This window comes from Mustela erminea, chromosome 2 (genome assembly GCF_009829155.1).
Source record: "Mustela erminea isolate mMusErm1 chromosome 2, mMusErm1.Pri, whole genome shotgun sequence".
NCBI classification, from domain to species: Eukaryota; Metazoa; Chordata; class Mammalia; order Carnivora; family Mustelidae; genus Mustela; species Mustela erminea.
The window spans coordinates 5,093,291-5,111,792 of record NC_045615.1 but is presented as its reverse complement, the minus strand read 5'-3'; the positions used below and the strand labels follow the sequence as shown (position 1 = coordinate 5,111,792).

Genomic DNA, 18,502 nt, shown 5'->3' with positions numbered 1-18,502 from the left:
TGCTTAGTGGGGAGCCTGCTTCCCCCTCTCTGTCTCTGCCCACTTGTGATCTGTCTGTCAAATAAATAAATTAAAAAAAATCTGATCTGATTGATAAGAAAAATATTGACTTGAAACAAATAATACATTAATTAATAAGTTAATAATGGTCTTAAAAGTCTAGAACAGATATGTATTGAAAAGGGAGTGGTATTTTTTCCTTGTTTAAGATCAGGCTTTTTTTTTTTCCCCCAAATCTAAAAACACTTCTTTGCCTATATCAGAGAAAACTGTTTTTCTTTATTTTTGACATTATTTTTCCCCAATAAATAAAACACCAAAAAGTATAAATCTCGGTCAACCAAGAATCAATGCTGCAGAAAAGGTATGTGTGTGTGTATGTGTGTGTGTGTGTATGTATGTTTGTGTTTGATAGTTCTTGTTAGGACGATTAATGATTTCAGTCCCGCTTTTTCTAGACACATTGCTATAAGCGCCATGATTTTCTTTGTGTCGCAACTCCAAGAAACAAGTTATGGCTCCACTGTCCTCCCTCTCACTTTCATGTTCTCTGAGTTTTGGGTAGGGTCAAAACATTTGGAAAGGAAGACTTTTATCCCATGAATGTTGCTTTTTTTTTAATCTGATGCTTTAATTTTTATTTGAACTGTTGAGGTGAATGTTGGGCTAAATAAAGATTTTGACGCCTAAAAACGTTTTTCGGTGATTATGTTTTCTCAGTGATCAGGAAAATAATGATAAGAAATGCAGGTCACTTGTAACTCCTCCTTTCCCCCCACCAAATAACCTACTGTAGGAAAAGAAAGGGTCAGATAGTGGAGATCACACTTTCAAATGACAGGACACCATGCAATCGACTATGTTTCCAATATGACCTTTATTGAGCAAGTACTGCTGTGACATTGAACATCATACAACGAAAGGTTGCAAACTGTGCATGTCAACGAGGTTCTCCCATGAACAAAAGTCCTTTTTAAATGCACCAGTGAGGTAAACATAATTATTCATATATAGCTTTCTTAAGGCTAAGAGAGTTCTGTGTTTCATTTATTATTTTTGGCTCAGTTGGTTCTTTGCATAATACATCTCAAGACATCCCGCCCACCCCGGAGTGCCCTCCTTCCAACAGCTTAGGAAATCAGCCAATTCCCCAGGTACATACAATATCATGCATTTCAATCACCCAAAGACTGAGGAGGGAGCACCCTGCGCTTGCATGCATTTCCCTCGTATTGCACAAAGCAAAATACAATGTCTGGAGCCCCCATGGGAGAACCCGTTCTGTTTTGAAGCTGTCAATCACATGCATATTAAAATTGTCATATGGCTTAACCTTTTGCAATGGACTCAAATATTAGTCACTCTGGGTGACTTCCTTTACTATGGCGTGTGAAGTGACCTTCTCTACCTTTTTGGTAGATACTAGCTTCTCCTCAAAGGTCTCTTCATGCTCTTCGACCTTTTGAGTGACGGTTACAGATTTAGTGATGTATTTGGTAGCACCATCGCCCCCCTCACTGGTGATTTTTTCTATCTTTTTGGTCACCACCACTTTTTCCTCACTTCTGTCTCCCCCCTTCTTTTCGTCTGCGGGGCTCAAGTCTAGCCCATTGGTGACAACCCCTTTCTCCTCTTCTCCCCCACTGCCTTTCTCCTTTGTTTCCTGCTCTTCCTCCTTTCCTTCTACCTCCCCATTTACCGCTATGTCTTCTTTCCTGGATTCCTTGGAACCCTGATCACCGCCTTCCTCCTCACCTCCCCCCTCCTCTTCTGCCTTCTCCTTCTCCTTCGGCTGTGGCTTCTCCTCTTTGGCATCTTTCTCCAAGCTCACCTTTACGGATTTGGTGACGGTGCTCACCTCCACCACTTCCTCCTTTACCGGGGACTCTGCCTTCTTCTTCTCTGGCACATCTTTCGGCTTCTCCTCCTTTTTCTCCACTTTCTCTTCCTTCGGAGATTCCTTTACTTCTTTCTTTTCTTCCTCCACTTTCTCTTCTTCCTTTTTCTGCTCGGCTTTCTCAGCTCCTTTCTCATCTGCCTTCGGTTTCACCTCTTCCACCGGTGACTTTGGCACGGGAGACTTGGCCTTCTCTGGCTTTTCTGCCTTGGCTTCTGCCACCAGCTCTTCCTTGGGAGCAACCTCTTCACGCTTTTCTTCTGTTTTCTTTTCATCCTCAGCTTCAGCTTCTTCTCCTTCACCTTCGGCCTCCGTTTCCCCTTCTTCTTCCTGTTCCCCCTCCTCTTTTTCACTAGAACCTTCCTTCTCGGATCCTCCTTCTTCGGCTTGGTCTGACTTAGCACCCTCCTCTTCTTCCTCTTCTTCCTCTTGGCCTTCCTCTTCCTCCTTTTCTCCTTCCTCCTCCTCTTTCAGTTCAGGCGCAGCCGCTTTCACTGGAGACTTTTTGGTAGCCACGACTTCTTCTTCTTCAGCTTGCCCCTCTTCCTTTTCTTCTGCCTCTTCTTCCTTCTCCTCTTTCATGGACGCTGCCCTCTCCTCTGCAATGGCTATCAGGGCCTCTTCCATTTCTGATTTCTCATCTTCCACTTTGGTTTCTTCTATGATCTCCTCGACGAATTTGTGTTGGACCTTTAGCTTAGGAGCCTCTACCTTGGTTTTCTGAATCTTACTGGATATTGTGACTGAGGGTTGTCGGTGTGGATACAGTGGCCCAGTGATGCTTCCTGCAAATGTGCTAAATCTGGTCTCTTCACCCTCCAGTAGTTTTCTGAGGACCGAATAAAAAAAGACAAGACATAATTAAAATCTTGGTGGCCTTCTGAGTTTCATTACGTTATGGGTAATGCAGCAGATACCTTTCAACAAACAGAATCAGACAGATAAAAGATTCTGTCAAACCAGTGTGATACCTGCTATCATTTCGCTGGTCTACAGCGTCTTATCTGGAGATTCTCATGGACCACCAGCCAATCACTTGCTGCAGTAGCTGACCACACCCAACAGTCCACTAACACACCCAGACGCCAAATCTCAGCTCTGCGGCAGTCTATTCGTTGCCCTGTGAATATGCTGAAAAGCTCCCTCATGGCAAAAAAACCTTAGTGACCTTCTTGAGCACGTGGACTTTAAGGATGTACACTAAATTTCCTTTTGCAAATATGATGTTCAACAAATCTAGAAAACCATTTAGCATGTATCAGAATTTGGCATATATCAAGTTGTAAATTGGTCTGCAATTTTAATCATAAGGCGTCTACTGAATATAGTTATTCAGCTTTCCTGAAGAGAGAGAGCTCTGAATGCAATTTATTCCTGTAATGTTATGATGATGACCTTTTGGTAGTAGAGAGTGTGTTTAGTCAAGGATTTTCTCCTATGAACTTAGTCATCAGTAAGGTGACATCAGTTAGCAGACCTATAATCTTTTTTCTTTTCTTTCTCTGGTCCTGTATCTAGGTCTGTAGATATAAATCTAAATAAAATAGGATATACATATTTTCTCTCTCCATTCTATCTAATATATCTAATATATTCTGTCTAATATATGTGTATATATCTATCCTATCAATCTATAGCTGTTCTCAGCCAGATGATGGCAATAGTAAGCTGTAACGGAGAAACAGAAATTGAATGTCCTGGAATTTGCCCTTGACATTATAAAATCAAAAAGCTGAAACCACGATATGAAATATTAAAAACTAAAATTCCGTTTTTGCTTCAAACAGTTGGAAAACACTTTTCACTAAAATGAAAAAGTTAAAGCAAAAGCACTGAAATCAATCAGCGCTGTCCCTCAAAACATTTTATTTAAATACTCATTTTAACTAATGTTTACTCTTTTAAAGCTGTGTGGAGAGGTAAAACCACATTTACAATTCTTCCGAATATTTTTTTTTTAAATTAAGAAGAGAAAGCCAGGCACTGATTTAAGATTCCTGCCACCTGCTTGCTTTAACTTAAGTGATGGGGGTTGTGCCACAACAGCCTCCGCAGTGCGGTAAGTATTTCCGACCGGTCCGTAGTGAGCACGGTACCTGTACGCAGCGATCTCAATATCCAGAGCCATCTTGACGTTGAGGAGGTCCTGGTATTCTCGCAAATGACGAGCCATTTCCCACTTTGTGCCCCGGAGCTCATTTTCCAACTGCTGGATCGTGTCCTGAAATAGACACAGGCATAGGCTCGTCCAACAGCAACTTCTTTCACAAACCACTTGCTACCCCTCCCTCTACTTCCCTCCAGTTCTGTAAACGCTGTAGCTTCCAGTCCCTTAAAACTAAAATAAAAACAGAAAAAACGAAGGAACTATTAAATAAACAGGATCAATTAGACAATATGAGATTTCCTGGGCACACCATGCATTGAGACCAGTGGATCTAGAATTTGTCTCAGCAGGAAAAAAAAAAAAAAAAAAGTTCGGGAAAACCCCTCGGGCGACCTGGCCCTTCCCATCTGAGCTTTTTTGGGTGAAGCCAATTTTAAGTGTTCTTCTGATCAGGGCGGTAAAAGTTGAGAATATATGAGTTTCTGCACAAGCTATCCTAAACTTGCTGCTCTGTCAACTACCCGAATATGTATCTCCTACTTTAAAACGACACCTCCCGAGAAAAAAAGCAGGTTTAGTAAAATGTCAGGGATCTTAAGAACTGGAGACGGTGGGTGCGGGAGGAGTGAAGAAGGATGGGGAGGGGCGAGGACGCTTTGCGCATAGAACTCGCTCCGTGCAGCGCGAGCGCACTGGCCAGCGGCCACCAGGGAGCGCGGCGGAGAGCGCGCCGGGTCGCGTGCCTGAGCGTCGGGGGCGCGCGGCGCTGGCGCTGGCGCAGGCTGGCCGCGCAGCCGCGTTTCCTACCTGGTAGCTGCTGAGGTCGTGGTTATGGCGCTCCTCGATGTCGCTGAGCTGCCGCTCCAGGGATTCCTTGGTACCGCGCACTGACTCGAGCTCGATGCTCTTGGACTGCAGCTGGCGCCGATACTCGGCGATCTCTTCCTTGGCGGAGCGGATAGCCTCCTTGTTTTGCTCGGCCGCCTCCGTGAGCTTGGCGTAGCGGCACTTAAACCACTCTTCCGCCTGGTGCATGTTCTGGTCGGAGTGGCATTCGAGCTGGGAGCGGATCTCTTTCAGCGCCGACGAGATGTCTGTCTTCAGGTAGTCTTTGCGCTCCACCGTGATGTGCGACGCCTGGATCTGGGCCAGCAGGTCGGCCACCTCCTCCTCGTGATTGCTCCGCAGGAAGGCCACCTCATCCTGCAGCGACTGCACCTTCTTGTCCAGCTCCACCTTGACCAGCGACGCCTCCTCGATGTCTTTGCGCAGCGCGCGGATAGCCGCCTCGGTGTCGTCGCGCAGCCGTGCCTCCTCCTCGAAGCGCTCCTTGAGCCGGTGGATGTCTTCTTCCAGGTGATCCGAGTCCAGCTGCACCTGAGCCTTCTCGTGATTCACCAGCTCGAGGGTGGCGCGCAGCTCGCGGATCTCCTGGTCGTACGCGTCGCCCAGCTGGGCGTGCGAGGCCTGTTTCTGCCGCAGCGCCTGGATCTCTGCCTCGATCTCCTTGTTCTGCTGCTCTAGGTAGTGCACCTTCTCGATGTATCCCGCGAAGCGGTCGTTCAGCCCCTGCAGCTGCTCCTTCTCGTTGGAGCGGGACAGCTTGTAGTCGCCCCCCGGCCCGGAGCCGCCGTTGAGCAGCGACGAAGACTGGCTGAAATCGAGGCTGCTCTCGGCAGAGCTGAGCATGGCCGAGCTGTAGGTGAGGCGCGGGCCAAGCGCACTGCGCTTGTAGGAGGAGGACACGGTGCTGGGCGAGCCGCGGGACCACGACTGCGAGCGGAAGCCGCTGGACGGGGAGCCACTGACGCGGCTGAAGCTCGAGCGGGTCTCGGTGACCCGCCGGTAGGCGGACGGGTTACCCAGCGAGTCCAAAGTGTAGCTCATCTTGGAGGCCTCGGGGCGTGTGGCTGTCACAGCGTTGTGCCGGTCTCGCCGCAGCCCATTTATAGCCGCGGCGGCTGGTCCCGGGCCAGGGCCCCGCCCCGTGGAGGCGGCGGCCGAGGAGGCGGGGACTGCGGGCACCGGGCCGGGGGAGATGAGGGGGGTAAAGACAGCCTAGCAGTGATTCAGCGCCGGCTCCACGTGGGCCCGCGCCGCATCGGACCCCGGACTTTGCAGCCTGGTCCCGGCCCCTCCCCCAACTCTTCTCTCGGTCCCAGGCCACTTGTAGCCCCCCGAGACCCCTGTCTCCATTTCTCTTCGCCTTCGGATAGCCTTTTAAAGCCTCGGTGCGAGTATTCACCCAACGCCTTTTCTTTGTCTCGTCACTCTTCTACCCGTCGGGCAGCTTTTCTCCCGACCCCCTGACCACCTTGCTCTTTTCTTATACCCGCGGCTTTCTTTTCTTTTGCCTTTTCTCCATTACTTTTTTCTTTACCCATCTTCTGTGATGAATCTCCTCCCCTTCTTTTGGGCATCTCTTTGCTCTCCCACTTTAGCCTTCTTTAGTCCCACTCACTCCGCCCTTCTGAGTCCCTTCCTCCTGGGCCCTCTTCTTCCCACCCTTACCTTCTCTCCTACTCCTTCCTCCCCTCCCCCTTCTTTCCTGCCCTCCCCCTACTCTCCTCCCCTCCCCCATCCTCAATCCCCTCGCCTCCCTCCCCTTCCCCCACACCTCTTTTTAAAGCAGTCCGAGTTGAGCGCAAGCCCAGAGTTGGGTCTAGAAGAAAAAAAACAAAAAGACTTTGAAGAACTGTCGGGCAGAAGGCTTCGGGAAGGGGACAAAGAGGATGGGCCTGGGTAGTTATTTGTATTAAAAGTGGGATGTGGCGCTACATTCTGCTTAACGTTTGGGAAACGTCCGCAGCTTCCGCAGGGGCAGAAGGTAAGGCGCTTGTGATCGCTATGGCGCCGGCAGCACCAAGGACAGCGCCCAGGCGGGCGAGCGGGGAGACTTCGCTGCCCTGGGGGCTTGTCACCCAGCTGGGCTTGTCAGGTCGGCGAGGGTTTCCTTCCTCCTCTTCTCCCGGAGTAAATACAATTAAAGCCTGTTTGTAGTGACTCTGTTTGCAGGAGCCAAGCTGGAATCGAACACTAAGATTTCTCTGCAATGCAGAGTTGGCACAATGAACCGATTGCAGATTTTGAAAACAACTAAAATTCATTAAAGTCAGGTAACAGAAATAATATACTTGTAGCCCCGTTTGAGTTTTCTAACGTATGATAGATGCAAGAAATCAAGAGATAAAGGGACTGAAATTTGAAGGTCAAATATTCCTTGGAAAGGGGAATTTGAAATCTGCTGAGGTGAAAGTCCAGGGGAGTATAGTTTATGAGAAGTTTGAACACAAACAATTGCTTTGTCATCATTCTGTTCAGTACTCCCTGTATGTATCCGCAGTGATTGAAAAGCACCTGAATTAATTTAAAAGTTGCCAAACAGATTCATCACAACCTTGAATTAAACCAGATTTTTTCCCCCTCCATTTAAGATAATTTTCCTCCATTTAAGATAAATTTCCTCATTTAGATATTAATGACTGATTTGGAATAGATTTTCCATATCTTTTAACATGTTTATTTTAACAAGGCATCTACATAGACTTCTGATGTCTGGTGCACTGTTAACTGGTAAAATGCTCCTTTATTTTACATAGTGCTTTGGGGTAATTCAGGGTAAAAAAGTTCAGAATCCTGCAAGACAAAGTGAAGAGTAGAGTGTAAGACTGATGACCAAGTTTTCTGAGGCCATAGGCACAAGTGATTGCCTGTGAAATGCTTGGTATGGCTGAAAAGAACCACTGCTTGTGAAAAGCAGACACCCAGACTTAAATATTTTCCTTTCACAACATGCTTTCTTTATGGCGTGTGGTTTTCTTTTCTTTTCTTTCTTTCTTTCTTTTTTTTTTAAAATGATGTGGTCATGCCAATCAGTAAGTTTCTAGAGGTTTATTATTATTATTTTTATTTTCATGAGATCTCTTGGCCCATTTGTATTTTAAAATAGAAGGGGTTAATGTAGGGAGTTACTTTTAGCTCATTAATGTGAAACTGCAGCATTGCGGGCTGTGTGGGGGAAGGATGTTCTAGTTTGCTGAGTGACAGGTTATCTTTCAGGCAAGGAGAGCCCATGTCTCAAGCTGTTAGGAAAGGCATTTGACGAGTGAGGGGATCAATTTGGGACTATTGGAGAAAAAAGGGGGGGGAAGGAATTTTTGCTTTGATGGATACAAAAAGGAAAAGAGAAAGAAAATTTTCTGCCTTTCTGTAAAGTGCTGCCAATCTCCAGGTTGGAAGGGTGACATCAGATAAGGCCAAATGCTAGTTATGTGGTAATTATACCTTAGTTACTTATTACTTTCTGCTTTTGTTAAAAAATTTAAAAAGCCCTTGGGGGCTTCACGTTGCCTTTGCTGTGGAAGGACTTTCTGCAGTGAGAGCAAATGGTTAACAGGCAGACTGCTGCTGTTAGTTTTCTTCAGGGTTTTTAAAAATGAGATGACTCTGCAGAGAGACATTTACAAGGAAACACATGTCTAACTTCACAATTAGCCCGTTTTGACTTGTATCTAAACTAGCTCAGAAATTGTTAAGCTTCCAACTGGTTGCAGAAGGAGGAAAGCATTGCGTACAAACAAAATACTGGCCAATTATTCAGGCTAAATTCAGTTAGTGACTATAGGTTACAATTGTAACTTTGGTGTCACATGAAGTATTGTTCAGTCTGGTCACAATAGGATAACCCGGAGAATTATATCAGTCACCTCTTTCAGGGAGAAAAGTTCCCATGGCTTAAAAAATGATTGGTCCAATTTCAGACTGACTGAGATGTTTTATTTTATATTAAACTTTTTACTTTATTCACTCTTTCTGAAGGTGACTTGAAGGTTATGCTCATCAATGAATTTAGTATAGAATCTTATTAAAGAAAGCCATAGCATTCATTTTTCCATCTTTGTCTTATTTTAAAAGAACATTTACCATCCTCATATTTTCCACAGAAAAAAATATAGTTTTGTATTTTTACCCTAATGACACTAAGGCTATGACTCTTCTGAAAATATTAACAAGAAAGAAAAAAAACCATGAGGATTCATCTGAATTTGCAACACTGTTCAGTTTGACTATTAATTCTACTTTTAGAATTTATCCTAAATAGGGAAGTTACAGATATGATTTGGATGTAAGACGTTTTTAATTAAATTGTCTCTAGATTGTTGTACCATAAGCTACAGTGTGTTTTTAATCACTTCATAGGGATATACAGAACAGGCTCTGTGTTCCTTCAGTAAGTAAAGTGCAAAGATTAACTTTGTAGTTAAGAGATAGCTATCCTGAGGGCTTATCTAATGATAATGGGAGAAATACCCTTTGTATAAAGCATTTATTCATTGACTCAAAAAATAAGGTTGGAAAAAATGAGGAGTTGAGTATTTTCTTCCTTCTTTCCATATTTCTTTCCATTTAAAAGAATACTTTTTGATGCACAAGAATGAGAGGAGGATGGGCTATGGGAATGAAGGAGCCAGCAAGATGCTCTAGATGGAAGATACCACTGTCAGATTGGTAGGCTGAATCTATCTAAGATTAATAAAATAATCCGTACTTTCTTCCATCCTGCTGCGATGTCTTGAACTTGGTCATTTTGCCTGGGATCTGATTCTAGAAGTAGTGACAAATAATTGTTTAAAAATTGTCCTTTTCTAATTATTTAAGGCATTGTTGGTGTAGGAAGGTCCTGACTGAGTACTCTGGAGTGAGGACAGAAAGAAAATGAGAACTGTAAGAATTCTTTCTATTTTAGCCTTGGGATGTCAAACTTTAGAAGCAGCTTTGACTCTGGTCTTTTTATTTCAGATATTGAAAGCAAAATAAAAATATCCTTGGGAAAAAGCTGTTTCTTGTCAGGAAAATGGGATGTACATGCCCCTATTGTCTTTAATTAAACAAATTCACTGAACCACAGTGTCCTTTTTCTAACATTAGACCCTGAAATGGTGTTTGGTTCCATTGCCAAATATTGTTATTCATTAAATATTGTCTTCTATTTCTGTCAGTGACTGTTTTTATGGAGAGTTAATTGAAGCATTAAAAAAATTAAAAAAATATTTTACATCTTTCTGTTGTTCCAAATATAAGCTTAATCATCTTCAAAATTTTGTATTTAGAAATTTAGTATTTTATGGGGGAAAGGTTTACCTTTGGCTTTAAGGTAGATTGCTGAGTTTTTTGCTGTGTAATGCCTTCACCCCACCACCGAGAATCAGTCCTGTGGAAGCCAGAGGAGGAGGACATAGAATTTTTAAAAAGTATTTAAGTTACCCTTGCTAAAAGTGATTCTAAAAATAAAGTCCAATAGATGCAAAATAAAAATACTGTATTAATTTCCAGCAATTTTTTAAATTCGACATATTGGCTTTACTTGTAAAGTGGATGCCATGCACTTGAATTTTTCAAACCCTGCATTGCACGTAACTTTGCATCAGGACAGCCATGTAATATTTATGACATATTTTATCCCAAGCTTACCCAGGCCTTAGCAAGAGACATAATTCTTTTATTAGAAACTCTTAATTAAAATGAGCTTTGTAAAACTAGAGCAGATCAATGATCTATTATCTTTGGACCAAATTTCTGAGTAGAGCTGAACCTAGGGATATAAAACAAAGTCAGAAAGATGCCCCACCTAAGAATGAAGTCTCATCAGCCCAGGACTGGTTCTTACCTCAGAATCTCTGTGATTCTCCAAAGCAGTCTTCTTTCATAAGCCTCAGAAAATAAGCACACTATCATATCTATTTCTTTTCACCACAGTTGCCAAGAGAACATATATTTTAGAATACTTTCACTCACCTTTTTGGGTTAAAGTTAACAAATACTTAAGTATAGAAATCTACAAACAGCAGAGAAACAATTTAAATATTCTCTGCCATCTTCTTCCCTATAATTTAAACATCAGTGGGATCTTTCTGTTATATAATTCCCTACCCTGCTTTGTAAAACAAATGTATGAATATGTAATTTGGTATCTTAGAGGAAAGAATGCTATATTGTATACCAGGCATCTTGGCTTCTTGTCAACTATATGATTTTTAATTTCCTCTTAAAAAAACCCCCAACACTTTTATGGGCCTTATAGATCAAGAATGATAACATAATAAAGACAATATAATAGTAATGATAACAGATCAGGAATATCTAATTAGGTCTGAGTATTAATTTCTCTCTTTCTTTCTGTCTGCCTTTCTTTCTTCTTGCTGGTTGAGAGGAGTGCCATCATGAAGTTGAAGGTGGTTATTTGACAATCAGAGTGGTGCCCCATAATCTGGCCTAGTCAGACCTGAGTATTATATTCTTTTACACTTAATGGTGCCCTCAATCCCAAAGCCGCCATCATCATCATCATCACCACCATTGGATTTTACGTGTGAATAACGTTTTACATAAAAGAAGCAAAACAAAACTTTGTTATCTCATCTGGAATGAGCAAGGGGTTGGGGCAGGTGTGTGTGTATGTGTGCGTGTGTGTGTATGTAAATAAGGTAGAACCTGAATTACTTTTCCAATTTTATAGTTGGTGGGATCCATTAAGAGATTTGCCCAAGGTCACACATCTGGTAAGTGGTGGGGCCAGGACCAGAATTCAGAATTTTTGATACTAGTGCTAACATTAAAAAACAAAAACAAAACCAAAAGCCTTAAATGCTCTCAGTACGTCCAATCCAGGCTCCATCGGTATGAAAAAATTAAAAATAGGCAGGTATTAGTCATCTCAGTAACTGGTATTTTTGAGTGCTTATTAGGTGCTGAGCACTGTGCCAAGACTTCATTGGATTATCTCATTTAACTATCACAACAACCCTGCGTGGTGACACAATTATTTATTATTTTTTAAAGATTTATGTATTCATTTGAGAGAGAGAGAGTAGGGGGGAGGAGCAGAGGCAGAAAGAGAGAATCCCAAGCAGATTCCCCGCTGAGTGCAGAACCCCACAGGGGCCGAGCGCGATCCCAGGACCCTGAGATCCTAACCTGAGCTGAAATCAAGAGTTGGATGCTCAACCCACTGAGCCACCCCAGTGCCCTAGGTGATGATATTATTATCTCCATTTTGTAGAAAAAGCAACCGAGCATGTAGGCACCCAGAGGCTAAGCACTACACACAGCTAGGCAATCGTGGAACTGAGATACGGATCCAGGAACGTCAGCCTCCGGAGGGAGGATGGCCGTCACCACAAAGTCACATAGACTTGAAGGCCAGGCAGTCCATCTCAAGGATCTCATTTAAAAGCTATGGTGTAACTGTCAGATCATGTTATGAAAATCTAGGACACACACTCTACATTCTTTTGCAGACTTTTTTCCTATTTATACAGAAATAAAATATTTCCGTATTTTCCCAGATGAACACTGTTTCTTGGTTTGTGACTATTAAAGATATTAAAAATGAAAACTTATGAATTACTTGTCTTTTTTATTTTTTTCCCCCTCTTAGTTAATTTTCCACATAATCTGAAGGATATCTATTTCATTCTAGTCCGTGATCCGTGGCTAATATCCCTAATCATTTGATCCATTATTTTACCCGATATCTATCATTCATCTTTACATGCACTTTTGGATTAGTTTCTAGGAGATTTTAATTCATACTATACATTAATTTATCATCATTCTCATTCACTTACTAATATATATTTATATGCATTCAAATTAAAAAGAAAAAAATAATCATTCTGTAGTCACAGTTTTTTTGTAAGTATCACTCTTTAACCTAAATTTACGTTGAGAGATCCAATAATGAACACTTGAGTCTTGGCAGAAGGAAGCACTTGGCCTGCAGTCTTCACCAGCGAAGGTTTACAACGGGATGGCTGGTGAGGAAGCAGCTTTTCAAATCTATTAAAGCGAGAAGAGATAGCCATGAATAATTTTAAGTGAGTCTCTTGATCATCTATTTTATATACAAAAATCAGGGTTATATGACTGTATTGATATAGGTTGCCTAGAGACAAGTCAACCTTAATCCATTTTCGTTATTTATGGGATAAAGTCCTCTGACTCACCCTATTTTCATTTATATAAATCTGCTTGGCTTCTGCTTTATCAGATAGGGTCAAGGAAGAGAATTGTTTCTCATTTTTCCTGAACAAAAGTTGACCTTGAAAAGAAACAGCATGTATTCTGTATTAGTCATTAGCAGTCTGCTTCTGGATTTGGATTACATAAAATTATTAGGAAGTGAATGCCTAATGATGAAAATTCTTCTTCAGCCACTGTGAGTCATTTAATACAATTTGCTGTTTTTTCTTGTCCCCTGTTAGCCTACATGATCCTTTCCTTCAGTCAGATTCAATGTGCCTTGGAAATTTGATGCCTCCTTGGAAACTCCAAAGAGTGACACAGGAATACCTTTTTGAACAAGAGGCATGTTCATGTCATGATGAAGCCATGAGGTGTTTATTGAAGATCCCACATCACATTAATGAGAGCTTTCTGCTTCTGGCTTGCCAGTCTTCTTTGGGCTCCCATGATCTGGTTCTAGTGAAACTCCCAATTCTCCAAATCCTTTCCATTGTTTTCAGGTATGAATGCTTCCTCTCAGGAAGCTCAGGGTTTATGGTCTAGTAAGGTGCTACCACCTGCTGGACATTTAAATAACATCTCAACACTGACAAATTTAATAATTCTAAGTAGCAGATATCAAGTCTTACACATTATTTGTGCATCTCCCAGTGTTTTACAGATAGTGAGTCCCCAGTGAATATCTGTTGCATGATATCAAGTCTTACACATTATTTGTGCACCTCCCAGTGTTTTACAGATAGTGAGTCCCCAATGAATATCTGTTGCATGAATAAGTAAATGAGGTTCTACCTCTTGTCCTAAGACTTTCTTTCAACAAACGCTGGTGTCTTCAGTATCAGGCATTGTACTGGACACGGGGGAATTATATGAAAGATACCATTCCAGCCTGGAATGGTAAGAAGACTTCTTTCTTCTTTCTACATCTTTCTACTGTGGGGGAAGTATGGGGCCACTAGCTCTGCTATGTTAGAGATAAAGAGAGCGTGTTATGGGAGCATGGAGCATGAACAACTAAACCAACTGGTGATAAAGGTGGAAGAGCCTCAGGGAGAGCTTTCTGGAGGAGGTGACACCTGAGGTAAGCTTTGACGTATAAGTAAGAGGTGACCAGGTGAAGAAAGGAGAAAAACAACCAAAGGCATCAACGTGAGGGCAAGCACAGGGTGCTCAGAGAGATGCCAGTGACTAGACTAAGGGGAACCATATAGCTCTGGGCTGAAGACGAGTGTCTGTTGCCAGGAATAGAGAGATGGGACCATGTAGCATGGGCTGGAGAGAGAAGGACATACCGTTCCGCTGGAGAGAGGGGAACACGTAGCCTGGGATAGGAAGATGGCCCGCAGCCAGGGTTGATGAGACAGGAGACATGCAGCCTAGGTTGGATGTGGATGCGGAGAAGAGACCATGGAAAGCTTCCTATGCCATACCGGGACCTTCGCATTTACCTCATAGCTGGTCATAAGGCAGTTAAAACATTAAAGAAAAATTTTAGAAAAATCACATTGAGGGGCGCCTCTGTGGCTCAGTTGGTTAAGGGTCTGCCTTGGGCTCAGGTCATGATCTCAAGGGTCCTGGAATTGAGCCCCACGTCTGGCTCACTGCTTGGTGAGGAGTCTGCTTCTCCCCCGGCCTCTGCCCCTTCGCCCTGACCCCCAACACCCTGCTTGTGTGTGTGTGCACTCTCTCTCAAATAAATAAATAAATAAATAAATATATATATATATATATATATATATATATATATATATATATATATTTTAAGATTTTATTTATTTATTTGTCAGAGAGAGAGCGCGAGCGAGCACAGGCAGAGTGGAAGGCAGAGTCAGAGGGAGAAGCAAGCTCCCTGCGGAGCAAGGAGCCCGATGTGGGACTCGATCCCAGGATGCTGGGATCATGACCTGAGCCGAAGGCAGCCGCTTAACCAACTGAGCCACCCAGGTGTCCCATATAAATATATTTTTTTAAAAAAGGAAAATTACTTTGGCAGAAGGAAGCAGAGTTGTTCAGAGGTTGAAAGGGCAGGGATAAACCTTTTGGAGGCTACGGCAATAATCCAGATGAGACTGTTGGAAGATGTGAATCCAGAAAGGTGGGTAAGGAGAGTCAGGGACTGCAAGAGAAAGGACAGAATTTGGAGGAACAGGTGAATGGTGATGTCATCCACTGTTCCCCATGGCTGCTGTAACAAATTGCTACAAACTTGGTGACTGAAAAGAACACAGATTTATTATCTTACAGTTCTGGAGGTCAGAAGTCTAAAATCAGTCTCAAGTGGGCTAAAATCAAGGGATTGCCCCAGCTGTGCTCCTTCTGGAAGCTCTAGTGGAGAGTCCAATTCCTTGTCTTTCCTAGGTTTTAGAGACTGCCTGCATTCCCTGACACATGGCTCCTTCCTCTGTTTTCAAGACCAGCAGTGATGCATCTTTTCTCTTCTCTGACCTCTGCTCCATCTCACATTTCCTTCTTCTCACACTCTGACCCTTCTGCCTTCTTCTTGTAAGACCTTTGTGATCATAAGCCCTCACCGCCGTGCCCCTCCCAGATCATCTCCCTATTTTAGGAGCTGTTCTAGTTTGTTAGGTCTGCCATAACAGAAACCACAGACTGGTTGGCTTAAACAACAGAAACTTATTTTCTCATAGTTCTGGAGGCCGGAAGTGTGAGACTGAAGTGTTGGCATCGGAGGTCTCTCTCGTCGGCTTGCAGATGGCTGCCTTCTTCCTGCGTCCTCACATGGGCTTCCCTCTGTGTGTGCACATGTCCAGTGTCTGGTGTCTCTTTTATGTGTCCTCATCTTCCCTTCTTACAAGGATACCAGTCAGATTGGATTAGGGCCCCGTCTAACAACCCCATTTATTTTAACTTAATTACCAACTTAAAGGCCCTGTCTTGAAAGATGTCATATTCTGAGGTACTTGGGGTTAGAGCTTCGACATACCAATTTTACGAGGACAGAGTTTAGTACATAATAGGATCCCTAAGTTAATCACATTGGCAAAGTCTCTTTTGCCATGTAAGGTAAAGTAATCACAGGAGCAGGGACCAGGACGTGGACATATATGGTGAGGAGCCATTATTCAGTCTAACACAATCTGCATGATATTAAGTATAGGAGGAAACCAGGTTTAAGGGTAAGGAGAAGTTGGACTGCACAGTACACATTGAATCTGGGGTATCTGTGAGGTAACTAAGTGAAGAATCTTCCAGGTGTTTGAGCTTTCTTGTCTGGTAGCGAAGGCCCTACTCTATATGACCCATAAGACACCTATTAGACCAATAGCCATGTCAGGCTTCTTCATTTGTAAAGCAGTGATAATACTGTTAGCTATTTCATAGAGTGGTTTGAAGACTAAATAAAATAGTGTATTTAGAGTTCTTAATAAATGATAATTTATTTGTCTTCAATAAATGGCATTATTACTACTATTATTATAATGATGACTAACATCACCTCCGAAGTGCTTGGTAGAGCAGCGGACATGGGGTAGGCGCTCCCCATGTGCTAGGAAAGATTAAAGACAAGTAGATCACGTAACCTTCCATCAGAGAGTTTAAAGATTTGTCAGAGAGGCAAGATTTTGCCCCGGGTAAAAGGGAAGTCATTGATGTGCTTTAGCTCACCAGGTTTGGCACTAAAAAAGAATCAAGATGATCATAAATCCATTTAATCAGAATGTTGTTGGGGGTTTGATTTCAGGCACATAGTACAATGTCAAGATAACAGAAAAAATTATTTTCCCAAATGATTATGTGAATGTGTTTAACAAGACATCCCTCCCACTCTCCCACAAAATTTTCTTGCTTATAGACGTGACAGAAAGAGAAAGTTGCCTGATTAGGGTAATACACATAATAAATCATACAGAGCTGATTACTCTCACTTTGCTTTCTTTTTGATTTCCATTTCTCATTACCAGTTTTAAAAGCTATATGTTGATGTGTAATTTTGTGAATATGCATTTAGCCTTTAATATAAGTCGTATCTTTTTAATTAAGTTTTATCTTAATTCCAGTATAGTTAACACAGAGTGTTATATTAAGTTTCTGATTTACAATACGGTGACTCAGTACCTCCTCCCAACACCCTGTGCTCATCACAAGGGCCCTCCTTCATCCGCATACCTAATTCACCCTTCCCCTACATACTTCCCCTCTGGTAACCATCAGTTTTTTCTCTCTAGTTAAGAGTCTGTTTCTGGGTTTGTCCCTCTGTCTCTCTTTATTTTTGTTCATTTGTTTTGTTTCTTAAATTTCAGATATGAATGAAATCATATGGTATTCCTTTCTCTGACTGACTTATTTTGTTTAACATTATACTCTCTAGCCTCAACCATGTTGTTGCAGATAGCAAGATTTCATCTTTTTTTTTTTATGGCTGAGCAATATTGCATTGTGTGTGTATATACATACATGGATGCACACATATATACAACATACACACACACACAAACACATATATGGTATATATATGTGTATATATACCACATTTTCTTTACAAATCAGATCTTTTTACTTAGAGTTTTCATTTATTTAAGTAATCTCTACACCCAGTGTGGGGCTTGAACTCATGACCTTTGGAGATGAAGAGTTGCACGCTCTTCCAACGGAGCCAGCAGGCGCTCCACCAATCAAATCTTTTATCTCAGGGCCACCAATGATGTATCAAGAAAAGCACAGATCAGAAGTTCCATCAGTTTAGGTACATGAGAGGTCATCTTTTCATGGGGAGAGGTACAATAGCCTGGTACCTGCTTCCCAGGAACTGTCTGTCAACAAGAAGGCCCGACCCCCATCTTTGCCTGCCCCCATGACCTTGGACCCGAAGGATCACTTTACCAGTGTTCACCAGTGTTCCCCTGAGCCCCACAAGTGTGTAGTTGTTAGGCTGGGGAAGCAGGCCTGGTCAATAAACTACTACTTCTGGAACCCTTAAACACACACACACACACACACACACACACACACACCCCTAGAGAATCTGGATCCGTGAGTTCAAATCCTACCTTCACCAATTCCCAGCTGTGCTGATTTAGACTGCTGATTTAGACAGAGCCACCAATACCTTTTATTCATTAGTTTCTTTAATGGTGGGGATAATACCAATATACTCTCATAGAGTTGTCTTAGAGCGGTGTTCAATAAATGGTAGCTACTTTAGATTAGACTTTTCTCCATATTTAGGCTTTAACAATTTGATAAGCATTCATTAAGCTCCAATTGTATGCTGGTCATATTTCTGTAAATATCTTACTTAATATTCACATCAGCCAAGTGAGATGATACTATTTTCTTTTTTAATATTATTGTTATTATTAAAGATTTTATTTATTTGAAAGAAAGAGAGAGAGCGTGAGAGGGGGTAGGGTCAGAGGGAGAAGCAGACTCCCCACCGAGCAGGGAGCCTAATGCAGGACTCCATCTGGGGACTCCAGGATCATGACTGGGCTGGAGGCAGACAGACGCTTAAT

General features: G+C 42.5%; 1 protein-coding gene across 1 annotated transcript; it reads right to left on the bottom strand.

The window, feature by feature from the left end:
* Nucleotides 1–858: 858 nt before the first annotated feature.
* Nucleotides 859–5,955, bottom strand: NEFM (neurofilament medium). The gene is made up of 3 exons (XM_032332190.1): nucleotides 4,812–5,955; nucleotides 3,994–4,118; nucleotides 859–2,726 (listed from the first exon to the last, which is right to left on the bottom strand). The coding sequence occupies exons 1-3, from the start codon at nucleotides 5,889–5,891 to the stop codon at nucleotides 1,355–1,357; spliced, it is 2,577 nt and encodes an 858-aa protein (XP_032188081.1). The 5' UTR covers nucleotides 5,892–5,955; the 3' UTR covers nucleotides 859–1,354.
* Between the last annotated feature and the right edge of the window lie 12,547 nt (nucleotides 5,956–18,502).

Coding starts and splice junctions, on each gene's coding strand:
- NEFM (XM_032332190.1), bottom strand. CDS start 5,891: ATGAGCTACACTTTGGACTCGCTGGGTAACCCGTCCGCCTACCGGCGG. Junction 4,119..4,811: donor ACGACCTCAGCAGCTACCAG/GTAGGAAACGCG, acceptor TGTCTATTTCAG/GACACGATCCAGCAGTTGGA. Junction 2,727..3,993: donor ATTGAGATCGCTGCGTACAG/GTACCGTGCTCA, acceptor TTCGGTCCTCAG/AAAACTACTGGAGGGTGAAG.